This window comes from Tympanuchus pallidicinctus, unplaced genomic scaffold, assembly GCF_026119805.1.
Source record: "Tympanuchus pallidicinctus isolate F22 unplaced genomic scaffold, pur_lepc_1.0 scaffold19, whole genome shotgun sequence".
Classification (NCBI taxonomy): Eukaryota; Metazoa; Chordata; class Aves; order Galliformes; family Phasianidae; genus Tympanuchus; species Tympanuchus pallidicinctus.
Window position 1 is genome coordinate 4,217,801 of NW_026294710.1, and position 13,067 is coordinate 4,230,867.

Genomic DNA, 13,067 nt, shown 5'->3' on the forward strand with positions numbered 1-13,067 from the left:
TAAATGACATTAAAAAGAGGTAAAAGCACCATTCCATAATTTAATATTTTTTCTTCTCCTCCTTCCCTCCCCCTCCCCCATGCTTGCACCTAAGAACACGTAAATCTGTTGTTCTTCTTTTCTGGGTAGGTAGCATCACCTAAATCTCATCTTGCCCTTCCCCACTGTGCATGAGGCCCACGGTAATCCTGGTAATAGAACAAACATCTGTTCCAATATTGTGTTCAAAGAGAGACAGCCAGAAACAATGGCATTCTGCCCTAGATCACTGTTCTTTATGTTGTTTATTGATTTTATATATGCATTATTTTACTTTTTAGTCTGTATTCTCTCTTGATTCATCATTTATTTTTGAAAAACGTAAGTTACATACAACAAGACATACTGAGATAAGGATGGAGAAAATCACAGAATTAATGGATTCAAGTAAACGTAATTCAGTGCAGATCCACTTGTAACAACGTCTTGAATTCTTTTTTGCAACTTTCTGCTTACAGCTGGGTTGTCAGGGAGGTACATTCTCAAGAGTCTGAGGAATACCGTTTCTCTTTCTTATATCTTTTTTTTTCTGAAATACATCTAGCTTCCACTGAGTTTACTCTCCAATTTAGTTAATTGCAAATGGTAATCCTCTCAATATATACATACAGAGTCTCAGTGGATTTCTGCACTCCTGCCTGAGCATTATCTGAGTGGCTTTTCAGGAAAAAAAAAATCACAACAAAAATCAGTAAGAATACAATCATTAAATATGTGCCTATTGAATAGAAAGAGATTGACTGTGTGGAATACACCCACCTGGTCCTACCATAATCCCTTCTCTGTGTGCTAACAGATTGTTCCCAAGCCCTGATTATGTTGCTGACATTATGCTCATGAGGGAAATTCCTTCCCGACTCCAGATTTGGTGAATTTTTAACCCTGCTGATGTAAGCAAAGCACACTGTAGTTATCTAAGACCCAATTTTCCAATCAGTTCTATGTACAAATCTCCTACTGAAGTAAACAGAATTGTACATGAGTAGATGAGAAAAAGATTGAGACCCTAATATGATTTCTGCTTTACAGCTAAATCTAATAAATGACTTTAAGCCATTATTGCTGAAAATAATAAAACAGTCTCACCATTTTCTTCATTATCAGCTACTTGTTTCTACCATTGTCTGTACAGGCACAAGTATTCACGCAAACCAGTGCCGAACCAATGAAGTTAAAATTAGCCTAGAAACAAAGGGTAGATTTATAACCTTCTTTCTAACATTTAACTACTATTAATTTTCATGCATCTATACTTTTTGAGTAGGAGGACTTCAAAATTTCAGTATACTCTTCAGTTGCTTTATCATCACACTGACCAATCACTAAAAGACAGACCACGGACAAGGAGATGCGTAATGTACCAACACTGCATGGTACCTGAGTAGTATATTAAGTTGGAATATATTTTTTGTCTTTCTTTATGATGGAGGATGGAAAACAGATATATATATATATTTTTTAATTTAGAAATGCAGCTGTGGTGCCTCATGTTGGCAGTGGAGAGCTGAAGATTAGGACTTCATGGTCCTATTGTTTTCTGTTCACTGGGCTCTCTAGCCAGACAAAAAAAGCATTATATATTGTGGTCTGCCCTCTCTGAGTTGTCTAGCTTTGTATTTCTCTTCCTGTCCCATTCCTGCACTGAACTAACCATTCGATTTTCTGTCTAGTTGAAATCTCTATGATCCAATTACGATGCCTGATTACTGCTTCCCTTCACTCTCACAAGACCTTGACTACAGTTCTTTTTAGATCTTCATCCTTGTGGATTCCTTGTTTTGCCATTTAGGGAGGCACCTCTCTTGAAATTTAGTGACTGCTCACTGTTAGCTTTCGTTATTATGGCTTTGAATTCCAGTCCCAAGTGAAGGCAAGCAAGAAGATGCACTAGCCTCACGCTCAGACTGGAGCTTTCGGTGTGACCCAGATCATACTCTGCATAAAGCATCATTACAAATTATGACTATGCCAAATTTCAAAGTTACAACAAGTGTCAAAAATTGAGCACCGCAGAAATAAGTGCCAGTTTTCATCAGGTCAGATCTGAGAGGAACCTGGCATCGTCGGCACCACGATACTGCATTGCTGTTGCGGTCTGCAGGAAGGAATACAACTGCAGGGCTGTCGCTCGTGACAAATAACTTAGTAAGAATCAGAACGAAGGACACCTAACTTCCCTTGGATTTGCCATGAGGTTAATTGCTTCTGGCACCTGACCCCAGCCTCACCATAAGCCAAAGCCGACCTAGCTTCGAGCGGCTGCTGGGGGCGGGCGGACACCGGGCACGGCGCCTCGCTGCGCTGCCACAGCGGGCGCTGCCGGGGGCGCCGCGGGGGGCGGGAGGAACGCCCAGCATCCGCTCACCGAGCTGACAGAGCGGCCGCACGGCACCCCGGCGGCTCCTGGAAGGGGTCAGAACTGCCCCAGGCCTGTTGCGACACGGAGCAGTTCCTACCGGCCCTGCGTGCTTCGGGGTGGTACGAAACGGGACTGGGAGGGCGCGCAGGGCCGCCACCCCTCAGAACAGCGCACTGAAGTACATACAAACAAGAGAAGCCCAACAGTTCCCGGCGCAGGGCCGGTCCATCTACTAGGACAGCCGGGGCAACGTGCCACCTACCCCTCCGCCGCCTCTCAGGTGCGCTTCGCCACCTGCCGCCGCCCCGCCCCGCTCCCGCCTTTCCGGCCGCGGCTCCGCCAACAGTGCTGCGCCTGCGCACTGTGAGGCGGCGTGCAGCGGGGGTGTCGCTGCTGCCGGCCGGTGCCCGGAGCGCGGACGCGGGGCGGCAAGCGAGAAGGCGGGGCAGGGCAGGGTCGGGCACGACTGGGCTGGGCTAGGCTGGGCTAGGCGAGTCGGAAGCGGTGCTCGCACGGGCTCGGCGGGAGCGTGCGGCTCGATGAACTCACGCAAAGGTACCGCGACGGGAAGCGGGGGGTGGCAGCCGGGGGCTGCGCGGCCATCCTAACACTAACTTCGGTTGTTCTCCTCTCGGCAGTATTGGCCCTGCAGGCTCGCAGGCGGCGGCCGAAGCAGCCCGCGGCGGCCGGCAGGAGGGACAAACACCCGCCGCCCCACAAAAAGTGAGTACGGAGCGCCTGGGCCGCCCGGGACGGAGCCTCCCTCCCCCAGCTGCTCCCCGTGCCCCTCCCGCTCCGCTTCCCGCCCCGTAACGTCCCGCCCGCGCCGCTCGAGATCGCGCCTGGTGCAGGGCTCGGCATCCGCACGGCGCTGCCCCGCACGGTACGCCTGGGGCTCCGCTGTCCGTCTCTCGGTTGGCCCTGCTGTCTGGCTGCGGGCGGCCCGGTGCCGCGGTACCATTGCTGCCTGCGGGCACGTCCTGCCCTGGAAATGGCTCATTGGCATCTTCAGACCCCGTTGGTCCCGCAGAAACTGGCACAAGTTTGTGTTTCTTCTCCTGACTCCATGTAACCCTTTACATTCCTGTCATCCTCCACATTTTCTTGTTCTCTGATACGACTTTTACCATGTGTTCAGGAACACTCCCACATCTCTGGACTGCTCCACTGCCCGGGATGCTGCTGCACTTTTCTCTGATTTGTATCTGCTCCCCATAGGATCACATGCTTCTTTCTCTAGCTTCAACTGTACTTTGTTCAGTGAGGCCCTATTAGTGACCCAGTATGTGCAACCTCGTCTCTTGACTTTGCTTTTGTTTCATGGAGGTCCTGGTGTTTGTACACCTCTCAGAACTGGGGAGCTGGCTGGGGAGCTGATGGGTGGGCATGTGTGTGTGATGGGGTAAAGATGTGGCCATGGGGTGCAGTACGTGATGCAGAGGGGAGTGACTTTCCATTTTATTTCTGTGAAGGAAATAATAAGTTACCTGTGATCCCAGTGTTTGTTTTCTTAGAAATGCTGAGCAGGCTTTTTATCTCCCTTTGAGATGAGTAAAACCCCTGTAGGATGGAATTCCATTACAGTGATCATCGGTCTCTAATGGTTGTCTTTCACCTACATCCTGTTCTGCTGGTGCTTTTTTTGTCCAGGGGTGTGCAAAAAACATCATTTTGCTTTCAGTTGTGTGAAGCTGGAATTGCTGCAATGAAAGTTAACTTTGTGCACAGGAGGCACGTTGTGATGGAATTGGTTCTGTTGTTTCCTAACACCTTTTGGATTGTTTGTAACATTATTTACATTTGTTTTGCTGCTTTGAAAACACAAATATTTCCTCTATTTTATAGGAACTGTAGGTTTGGAATTGCGTTTGCAGCTTTTGGATGAGTCTTAACCACAAGTTTATTCATTTTTGTTCTAGTTAGATGATCACATTTAGTACATTCTTTTTTTTTTCTTCTTTTTTTTTTTTTAAACCAGGGCTGACTTGGGATGTCTTGCTGAATGAGTTTGTCAAAAATTTGCTTTCGCAGCCACGTTAGTAAGCACAGAACTGGTGCTTTTTTAGTTAGAAGAAACTGGCTGCTGCTTCGTCAGGGAGCACAGCCGGCTGCTGGCCGGCTGCCATCCTGAGTCGGCAGTTCCAGATGCGGTGTCCCAGTCTGCTCAGTTGCCTCGGGAAACGGTGGTTTTGCTGTGGTAGACAGTGGAGCCGTTGCTTCTTTTCTGCTATGTTTTTCTTCTTCAAACTGCTCTTCTACTATTGAGACTGACTCTGTTTTGTGCTTCTTGGGAAATGTCTTGCAAGAATTCTAGTCTTATATACAGTGCAATAGTTTAGGATCCCAAGGTAAAGTGAGAAAACAAATGTTGACAGAAGTGTCAGGTTTGTTCAGTTCTTAGCCTTGCTTTAAATCCAACTGCTGCACGTACTGGTGTGCTTGAGCTGCAGTTATCTGATACGCATCAAATGCATTGGAGCTGCAAATGAAAATATTGTTTTGGGGGTGGAAATTCTGTACCAAGTTCCTAGTAGCAAATTACATAATTATGAATTACTCAGTTTCAAACCAAAAGTAGTTTTTTTTTTTTTGCTTTGTTTTTGTTTTTGTTTTTTGTTTTTGAACTGTAGTTCTTAGGCATACCCTTCTCTGTTGGGTTGAGACTTTATAGAGCAGCTTCCATTGTTGCTGGTAACAATGTGCTTCAAAGGAGCTGTGGGATTCCTCCTCTAGAATTGGCAAGGGGAGCTACATCACATTGTAACTTACTTGCAGGCTTTTGTTTGAATGGTATTAGGATAATGACACAAGAAGGAAAAAAAAAATTGCAGTGCTCTTTGATGCTGAGTGGCCTTTTGTCTGTTATGACCTTGATTGCCTTGGAGGGCTGTGTAATCAGTCCTGGGATTGCTCAGTATTGACCCCTAAGTCAGTGATGAGAGCTGGTGGAGGTGAACCCAGACTGCTTTTGAAAAAGTGAGAGTAGAAGGTAAATTAATTGTGTTATGAAAATAAATTTGTTTTGAATCAAGTCCATATCTAGAACTATGCATAGTAGCAGATATTACAAATTGTGGATCTGAGGAATCACAACCGCCTGAAGCTTAACAAGAGCGAGCACTGGGTTCTGCATGTGGGATGGAGCACCCCTGGCTCTGTGTACTGACTGCGGGATGAGAGGCAGGAGAGCAGCCCTGTGGAAAGCAGTCTGTGGGTTCTGGCTTATGGCAAGTTGAGCATGAGCCAGAAGTGTGCCATGGCAGCCCAGAAGGCCGATGATACCCTGTGGGGCAGCAGCCCAGCACTGCCAGTGGGCGAGGGGAGCCTTGTCCTGCTCTGCTCTGTGCAGCCTCACCTCCTGCACTGGGTGCAGTGTGGGTGCCACAGCATCAGAGGGGCATGAAGCTATTAGACAGCGTCCAAAGGAGGGATATGAAGGTGGGGAAGGCTCTGAGGGCAAGGTGCGAGGAGCGGCTGAGGACCCTGTGTTTGCTCAGCCCAGAGCAGAGGAGCCGAGGGGAGGCGTGATGGCGGCTGCAGCTCCTCACAGGGAGCGGAGGGGCAGCGCTGAGCTCTGCTCTGTGTGACAGCGACAGGGCCCGAGGGAACGGCATGGAGCTGCGTCAGGGAGGGGCGGGAAAAGGGGCTCGGGAAAGGCGCTGCACCAGGGGGCGGTGGGCGCGGAACGGGCTGCCCAGGGCTGTGGGCACGGCGCGGAGCTGCTGGAGTTCAAGGAGCCTTTGGACACTGCTCTCAGACATAGGGGTTGAATTTTGGGCGGTCCTGGAGCTGGGCTCAATCTTAGAGCTTCCTTTCCAACTTGGGATTTTCTATGGTTCTATGGCCTTACTTCTCATTCAGTCATCCAGACTACTGGAAAGGAATAATATCATATTATTTAAAAATAATGGCTAGCTCTTGACTTTGATAATAATAGATGGACTTGCATGCATTGTGTACGAACTGCTAATGTATTTTTTTTAATCCCTTTGCGCAGTATTACAGTGACTTTAATTACTTTTTGCTTGCAGAGCTTATGAAAACTGTTTTCATCTGCTTTTTTGTAAAAATAGATGTCTCAATATATGTATGTTATGTGAAATGTTTCATTTGTTTATTCGTTTTTGACTACCAGTGGTCTGAAGCCGTAGTAGGTGGGTATCCTGAATACACGCCCTATTCCAGAGTGGATAAATTTAAGACAGCTGCTCAATGTTGGTTTTAGGGGTTTATTCAAAATGTCAAGTTGATAGGATTGCAGCTCTTGTTTCCTTTCTTGATAACCTCTTGCCTTCTTGCTAAAAATAGTTAATTGGAACTTAACCTTCCTGTTTCTATCAAATTTTCCTAAGATTTCATTAAGCTGCCTGTACCACAGGGCTGCAGCTGTCGGTAGATATCGTTACTTGTCCACTTCACATATGTAGGCTTTGGGTATTTAACGCTGTGCTTTCTTAAAGAGAGCAGCATTCAGAAAGATCTGGCAGAAAGATATGAAGTTGATTTTAGTTATCTAGCTATAATGCTAACAACTTCTTTAAAGAATAATTTCATAGATTGATTTTGGAAACTTAAGTAGAAGATGTGGTGTGTTTGAACATGAGTAGCAGAGACAGTCTAATGTTCACCTTTATAATGTGATAATAGAGCAGATACTGGACTTTTTGTGAAATCTAATGGAATCTAAAGTAGGTTTTGATGTAAAGTAGCACGTGTGTATTACTAGACTAGGTATGTTCATTTACTTTTGAACTTCTGGTGTAACGTACACAGAAAGCATCACACATCTCTAATACATCTGATTTCTGAAATGGAAATGGCTCGAGTTTCTCATATGCTCAAAAGATCCATTTGCAGAGTTGTGCACTAAAAGTAGTTGTTGTCATATAAGCCTCAGCACATTCATTATCTTACAGATGTCAAGATTCGTGCCTCTTTGATTAAGCAGTGAGTGTAGAACCTGAGACTTTAATCTCATTTATAATAATTACATTTGATGAAATAACATTTCTATTGAATAAAAAGTGTAGCTCAGCACAAACCTCTTAAACAAGAGTGCCTTAGTTGGGAAAGGAGTGTGACTGCATTTTTTGTTTTGAATTGTATTGAGATGAGTGGTTAGGGTGTAATTTCATAACAAAGGACAGGGCCACTCCTTCTGCAGCTCATTTTGTTTTGTTTAACTTTTACTAACTGTAACTATAGAGTAGGATGGTAATAAATTTTACGGGCAAGTCCTGGATGTGGGTTTTGAAATAGAAAGTCTTCCTTTTGTTATTAAGATGAATACAGCCTGGAAGTTATTGGCTTCTATTTTTAAACTAAGGCTTGAAGATATATGTGGCAATTTTTATTGAATGAATGAGAATGCCAGATTGTATCATGAATTTAATTTGGTTTGACAAAAATAATATGATGGTGCAGCGTTTAGTTTTGGATAACCTAAATTCTTTGCTTCATGTTGGTGTGTAAGAATTCATTCCTATTGCTTGGCTTCTTGATGATGTCCTAAATATCCTGTTTGGCCACTTTAACAATTCATTGTGTGGGAAGGGGAAAAATGGCTAGAGGATGCAGAAAATGTTCTTTTTGGTGGCCATAGACTATCTTGACATAGCACAGAAGTAAAACTAGGTAAGAAATCTGTTCTCACAGGTGTGCTAGGTATGCAGTTCTTTTGCTGCTGCCGTACAGCATGGTGTTTCTCAGTTAAAGTTAGTATTCATTCTCAGGCATTTTCTGCAATAGGAAGTACAGCAGAAGAGTATGTGTCTAAAGTAGAAATGTGAGACAGTGAAAACGCTAACTGAAATCATTGCATCAGATCGAATGATCTCAGTTTCCTCATATAGAGGAGAAGTGCTGGTCCTGCTGAGGAGCAGACACGACATTTGCGTTATTAATTTATTCTAAAGGATTTTCTGTTTATAGCTGATTTCTGTTCTAAATTTCATTAATGTTTTTCAAGGGTTGCTATCTTCAGTATTGTGTTTTCGGAGAGCAAGCTAGAAGTGGTCTTGACTAATGAACCATGGGGCAGCAGTGCAAACTACGTATGCTGCTTGTAACCATTCCTGTGCTTGGAGTGTATTCACTGCATGCTGGTCTATTTGCCTTCATAAAGTCTGCAGTGAAAGAGTAAATCTATTGAAAACTGTTCTTCTTTGGTCTCTGGCTGTGATTGCCTAAGAGAAGGACAGTGAGCTGTAAAACTTACCTAGCTTCTTTTTCCTGCTTCCCCTTGAAAGTGAATATATTATTAGAAAATACTACTAGATCTTAAAGTAATCTGACGTATGGAATTTGTATATATGCACAAAAGTGTACAGAATAATGTATATAGAACCTTAAAACTATTTTAGTCCTTCTTTGAAGGAAGCCTCGGTCCAGATATGGATGAGGAAGACTAGATAGTTGGTGTCAGGAAGTTACAAAAGTTTTAATGCTTCCTCAAATGTTTGTTATGCTTGGATAAAATCATCGCTGTGACAACTAAGTGGTTTCTCTTAAGAGTATCATCCATCAGATAGTTTCCGTGCACTTAGGTGTTTGTTTGCTGGATGGGTTCTGTTAGTTGACCCAAGGCTCTTTGTATGCCTCTGAGGATTCCTGTTTGAGAATGACAGTACGTTCTCAGAGTTGGAGGCAATCTTGTGTCTCTTTCTCAGTTGCAATGTGTTCAGGGGCTGTGAGTGTAAATGGTGACTTAAAACATACTGTCAGGTGCCCCTCTGTGCTTGTTGACGCAGGCCTGCCCTGAGAACGCTCTCACAAACAAAGAAGCTTTTCCGTTCTTCCCACAGAAGATCACTTCTGTGTCATACCTCACAATTTTTGTAGTGCTGTAAAGCTTTCTCAAATTCAGAAATAAAACAGTGAATCCCCTCTACTGATGGAGGTGTCATCCCCCATGGATCTGAAATATGATTTTATGCTTTTCTTAAGCAATGCGTATAGCTGTAGGTTCCTGAAAGATCTTCAGTGCGTAATGTACTTCTAGCATGAGTTTGAGACAGTCTTTCACATCCTGACGTGTTGAATTGTATTGAGAGAAATGCTGCTCAAGAGGGCTGGTCAATGAAAATTGGTTTTGGCTCTGTATGGCTCTCAGGGTGGTAGCTTTCTGTCCTGGATGGTGTGATATAAAACCAAGATGATAATTTAGATTCAGAATTTAAGAACTGTATCAACAGTGAGCCATGGTTTTTTTTGTTTGTTTGTTTGTTTATTTGTTTTTGGACTTGGAATAGTTTGCTGAAGACTGTCAGAAAAGGCTGTGTTCATTTTTAGTTGCTTTTATAGAGGATTGGGAAGGATTCAGAAGGCTAGTACCCCAAGTTATGCCAATATCTAATGAAGGCAGGTGAGGTGATCTCAGTCCTGTACAGAAAGAAAGGGATAGGATGGTTAATAATAAAAACATAGATTGATAGCAGTTGGATTCATAATCACTTCATTTTCTTAATGGATACAGTTGTAATTCTGTCCAACTCATACCTTTGTAATATAGCCTGCACTCTCTCATAATAAGCAGTAACTGATTCTGTTTCAGTGGAGAATTTGATATTGGGGCCCTTTTTGTTAGGTAGTTTAAAAAAAAAAAAAAAAAAAAAAAAAAAAAAAAAAAAAAAGGGAAAAAAAAGATTTGAAGAAAAAAAATTGTCTTTACACCTGTTTTTCCCCTATGCACTGCTCATACCTTTAAAATACCATTGGATTTCCTGTATTTGAAGTGATAATCCCAGCTTTCTGGTTTTTCTGTCTGTACCTTTTTGTCTTTATGACTCACCTTTGCTTTCTTATTTCTCCCTTTTAATTCAGCTGTCATGTTGTAAACAGGTAGTATTCTTCCTTTTGTGCCCCCTTCTGTACATCAGTAACACACCCTTTAGGATGAGCTCTGTTGTTAGAAACTATTGTTTGGATGGTTTCCTGATCATATATGTGAGAACTGGCTGGGAAGATGAACATAATGTAATGAAGCACACACGAGGGAGAGTAATTGCAGCAATCTATATCTGCTGAAGAGGAAGTTAACCATAGAAAAAGGTTTTGTGTGTAACAGAAGACATCGTCAGTAAGTTTTGGGCTGAAAAGATGGTCAAGTAAATTTCAAAGTGAACCTCTGTCAATGTAGTAACGTTTTTGAGTTATTGTGTACCATTTTTAAGTTAGCGTGGGTATTTGGCAATCCTGTGAGAAAAATGGAGTAAGTTTAAATACTGTGTATTAGTTCTGTCCAGGAAATCAGCTGGCATGTTTTTAACTTCTGTTTGGCGTCCTCTGTAATGAAGTCATATTCTGGGGAGTCTCTTGGTGTTAATGCTAAAGGAATGTTATCTTGGATTTGTTGGCTAAAGACAAACCACAGAACTGACTCCTGTGAGACAATGTTTCTTGATAGTGTTGGTGCCTTATTTTTTCTCCTCAATTCTAAAGCTAGTCAATTCCAAATCAATAATTCAAATGTAGGAGGCTAAAAGAATCAAGGGCTTCAATTGCCTTCAGCTATTGTCAATGCTTCGTTTGCAGTTTTTGAAAATGGAAGTGAGAATTCCATAGTTAAATGTCAATTATATTTTCCTATCCCTGAGGAAAAACATTTAGTATTTCTGTTGCTTTTTGCTGAGATAGAGGTCAGAGCTGGTCAGGTACAATATCTCTATCTTAAATTCTGATATTAAATTCAGTTGTTACTAATTTTTAAACTGTTCTATAATGATGCTGTTCTTGTATTCATGGTTCTAAATAAAATTCTCTCTGGGGACGTGTTTGTTTTATCTCTTCATTGATCTGTTTCTTCTGTTTTCTCTCCCCCTTCTCCCCAGTTGTTTCTGTACTTGATTGTTGTTCCTGCTGCTGTCACCCATATGTGATGTTATTCAGTCTGGAACACCTGCATTGGTTTGTATGGTTTGTAATAAGAGATGAGTCTCCTAGGTAGCTGCATTGAGTTTGCAGATGTTTGGCTGTGGTGCCCCTGTGACCGGCTGCCTTGGAGGTTGTGGTGAGAAGAGGAAATGCATAACTGAGCTGTATCTGCAGGGCAGTGCATGCAGTCAGCAGGACAGGATGCCTCCTTCCTCCTCTAGCCTGTGTAAGGAAGAAGCAGCTATTTGCTCTACAGAACTGCTTTTGGTTCAGGACTGGATAGTCTTAGGACAAGGGGGAATGGTTTTAAACTGAGATGGGAGGTTTAGGTGAGATATTAGGAGGAGGTTTTTCACACAGGGTGGTGATGCACTGGAACAGGTTGCCCAAGGAGGTTGCAGGTGCCCCATCCCTGGAGACATTCAAGGCCAGGCTGGATGTGGCTCTGGGCAGCCTGGTCTGGTGGTTGGTGACCCTGCACACAGCAGGGAGTGAAAGTAGATGATCATTATGGTCCTTTTCAACCCAGGCCATTTTATGATTCTGTGACTTCCCTGCCTAAACTGTTTGTGAAGGATTCAGTGTAAAATTCTGAATTCCTTTTAGGCAGCTTCTGAAGCTTAGGCTGCAGCCAGGGTTTGTCCTGCTGAGCTCTGGGCGTTGAAGCAGGGTGGGTTGTGCTGTTGAACAACAGGGAGCTCTGGAACTACATTAAGATAGCAAGTTTTATTTCTGAATAACTGATTCCCTGAAGAAAATGAAGCATTTTGATCCACTTGGAAAGTAATTGAAAGAATGCCAGTTAAGTGCAGCTGAGGGGGTAGGTTAGGGAGGTACACAGCAAGACAACTATATTTGAACAAGACAAATAAAAGGAACTATTATACAGTAACACAAAGGAACTTGTATTTCTGTTTGAAAAGGGGCCAGTGATACACAGCCTTGGAGGTGTGATGAACAGGAAGTGATGCTGCAGGGAGCGAGCTTTGCAGCAGTGGCAGAGTACTGAGGTAGGAGTGAGCTTTATCTTAAGCACAGAGTGAAACACATTAAGCATGAGCTGCCTCAAAAGGTTGTTCTTTATGGATTGAAATTCCATAGTTATTTGGAAGAAGTATTGTGTTAAGGATCCTTCTGACCAACTGTGCAAGAGAAAGTTTAATAGAGCAAAATGTGTGCTTCCTGATATAACTGTTGAAAAGCACTAATGTAAGAGCAGGCTAACTTAAAAACAATGAAAGTGGAAATGATGGAGGCATTTAGGAACCATCTAAATGTGCAAAGTAAGAAAATCCCTGCGTAGAAGAGATTTGCACTTTTTTTCTTGCACAAATATTTTTATTTTTGAGAGCTAATTATAAATAATTTTAAACAATTTATGTGACTGTTTAAATAGTTCTTGATATTTATGCTTATGTCACGTGGTTCTCGTCTTACCATCTCCAGAATGATGCAGTAGAACACGAAATTGCTGAAAGGTAGGGATAGCAAAGGTGATCAAAGCGATTGGACAGCTTCATTTATGACTGGTGCTTTTCAGATACATGAGGATGGTTAAGGGATGTCCTGTGGTTGTGCCCGAAAAGCAATAACTGGTATAGAATGTGGATTACAAGTAGCTTGTTGTTATTTTTTTGTTACAAAGCAGTGATATCTGGAGAGTGACTTTCATGCGAAGATTTTATTTTTTTTAATGCAGTCTGAACAGCAGAATGACTCTTCGCCTTATGCTGTAGAGGCCAAGCTGTAATGAGTTTAAGAGGGATAGAATTGTAGAACCATCAGTACTTCTTAGGTA

At 43.1% G+C, this 13,067-nt stretch overlaps 1 protein-coding gene across 4 annotated transcripts in view; it reads left to right on the forward strand.

Annotated features, from left to right (window-relative positions):
• Positions 1-2,774: 2,774 nt before the first annotated feature.
• SRPK2 (SRSF protein kinase 2) overlaps positions 2,775-13,067 on the forward strand; it is a 132,495-nt gene continuing 122,202 nt past the window's right edge. For all 4 annotated transcript variants that reach the window (XM_052680888.1, XM_052680885.1, XM_052680883.1 and 1 more), the window contains exons 1-2: positions 2,775-2,953; positions 3,037-3,121. In XM_052680888.1, coding sequence (XP_052536848.1) covers positions 2,938-2,953; positions 3,037-3,121 — 101 coding nt within the window. In that variant the 5' untranslated portion in view covers positions 2,775-2,937. The remainder of the gene's footprint in view (positions 2,954-3,036; positions 3,122-13,067) is intronic.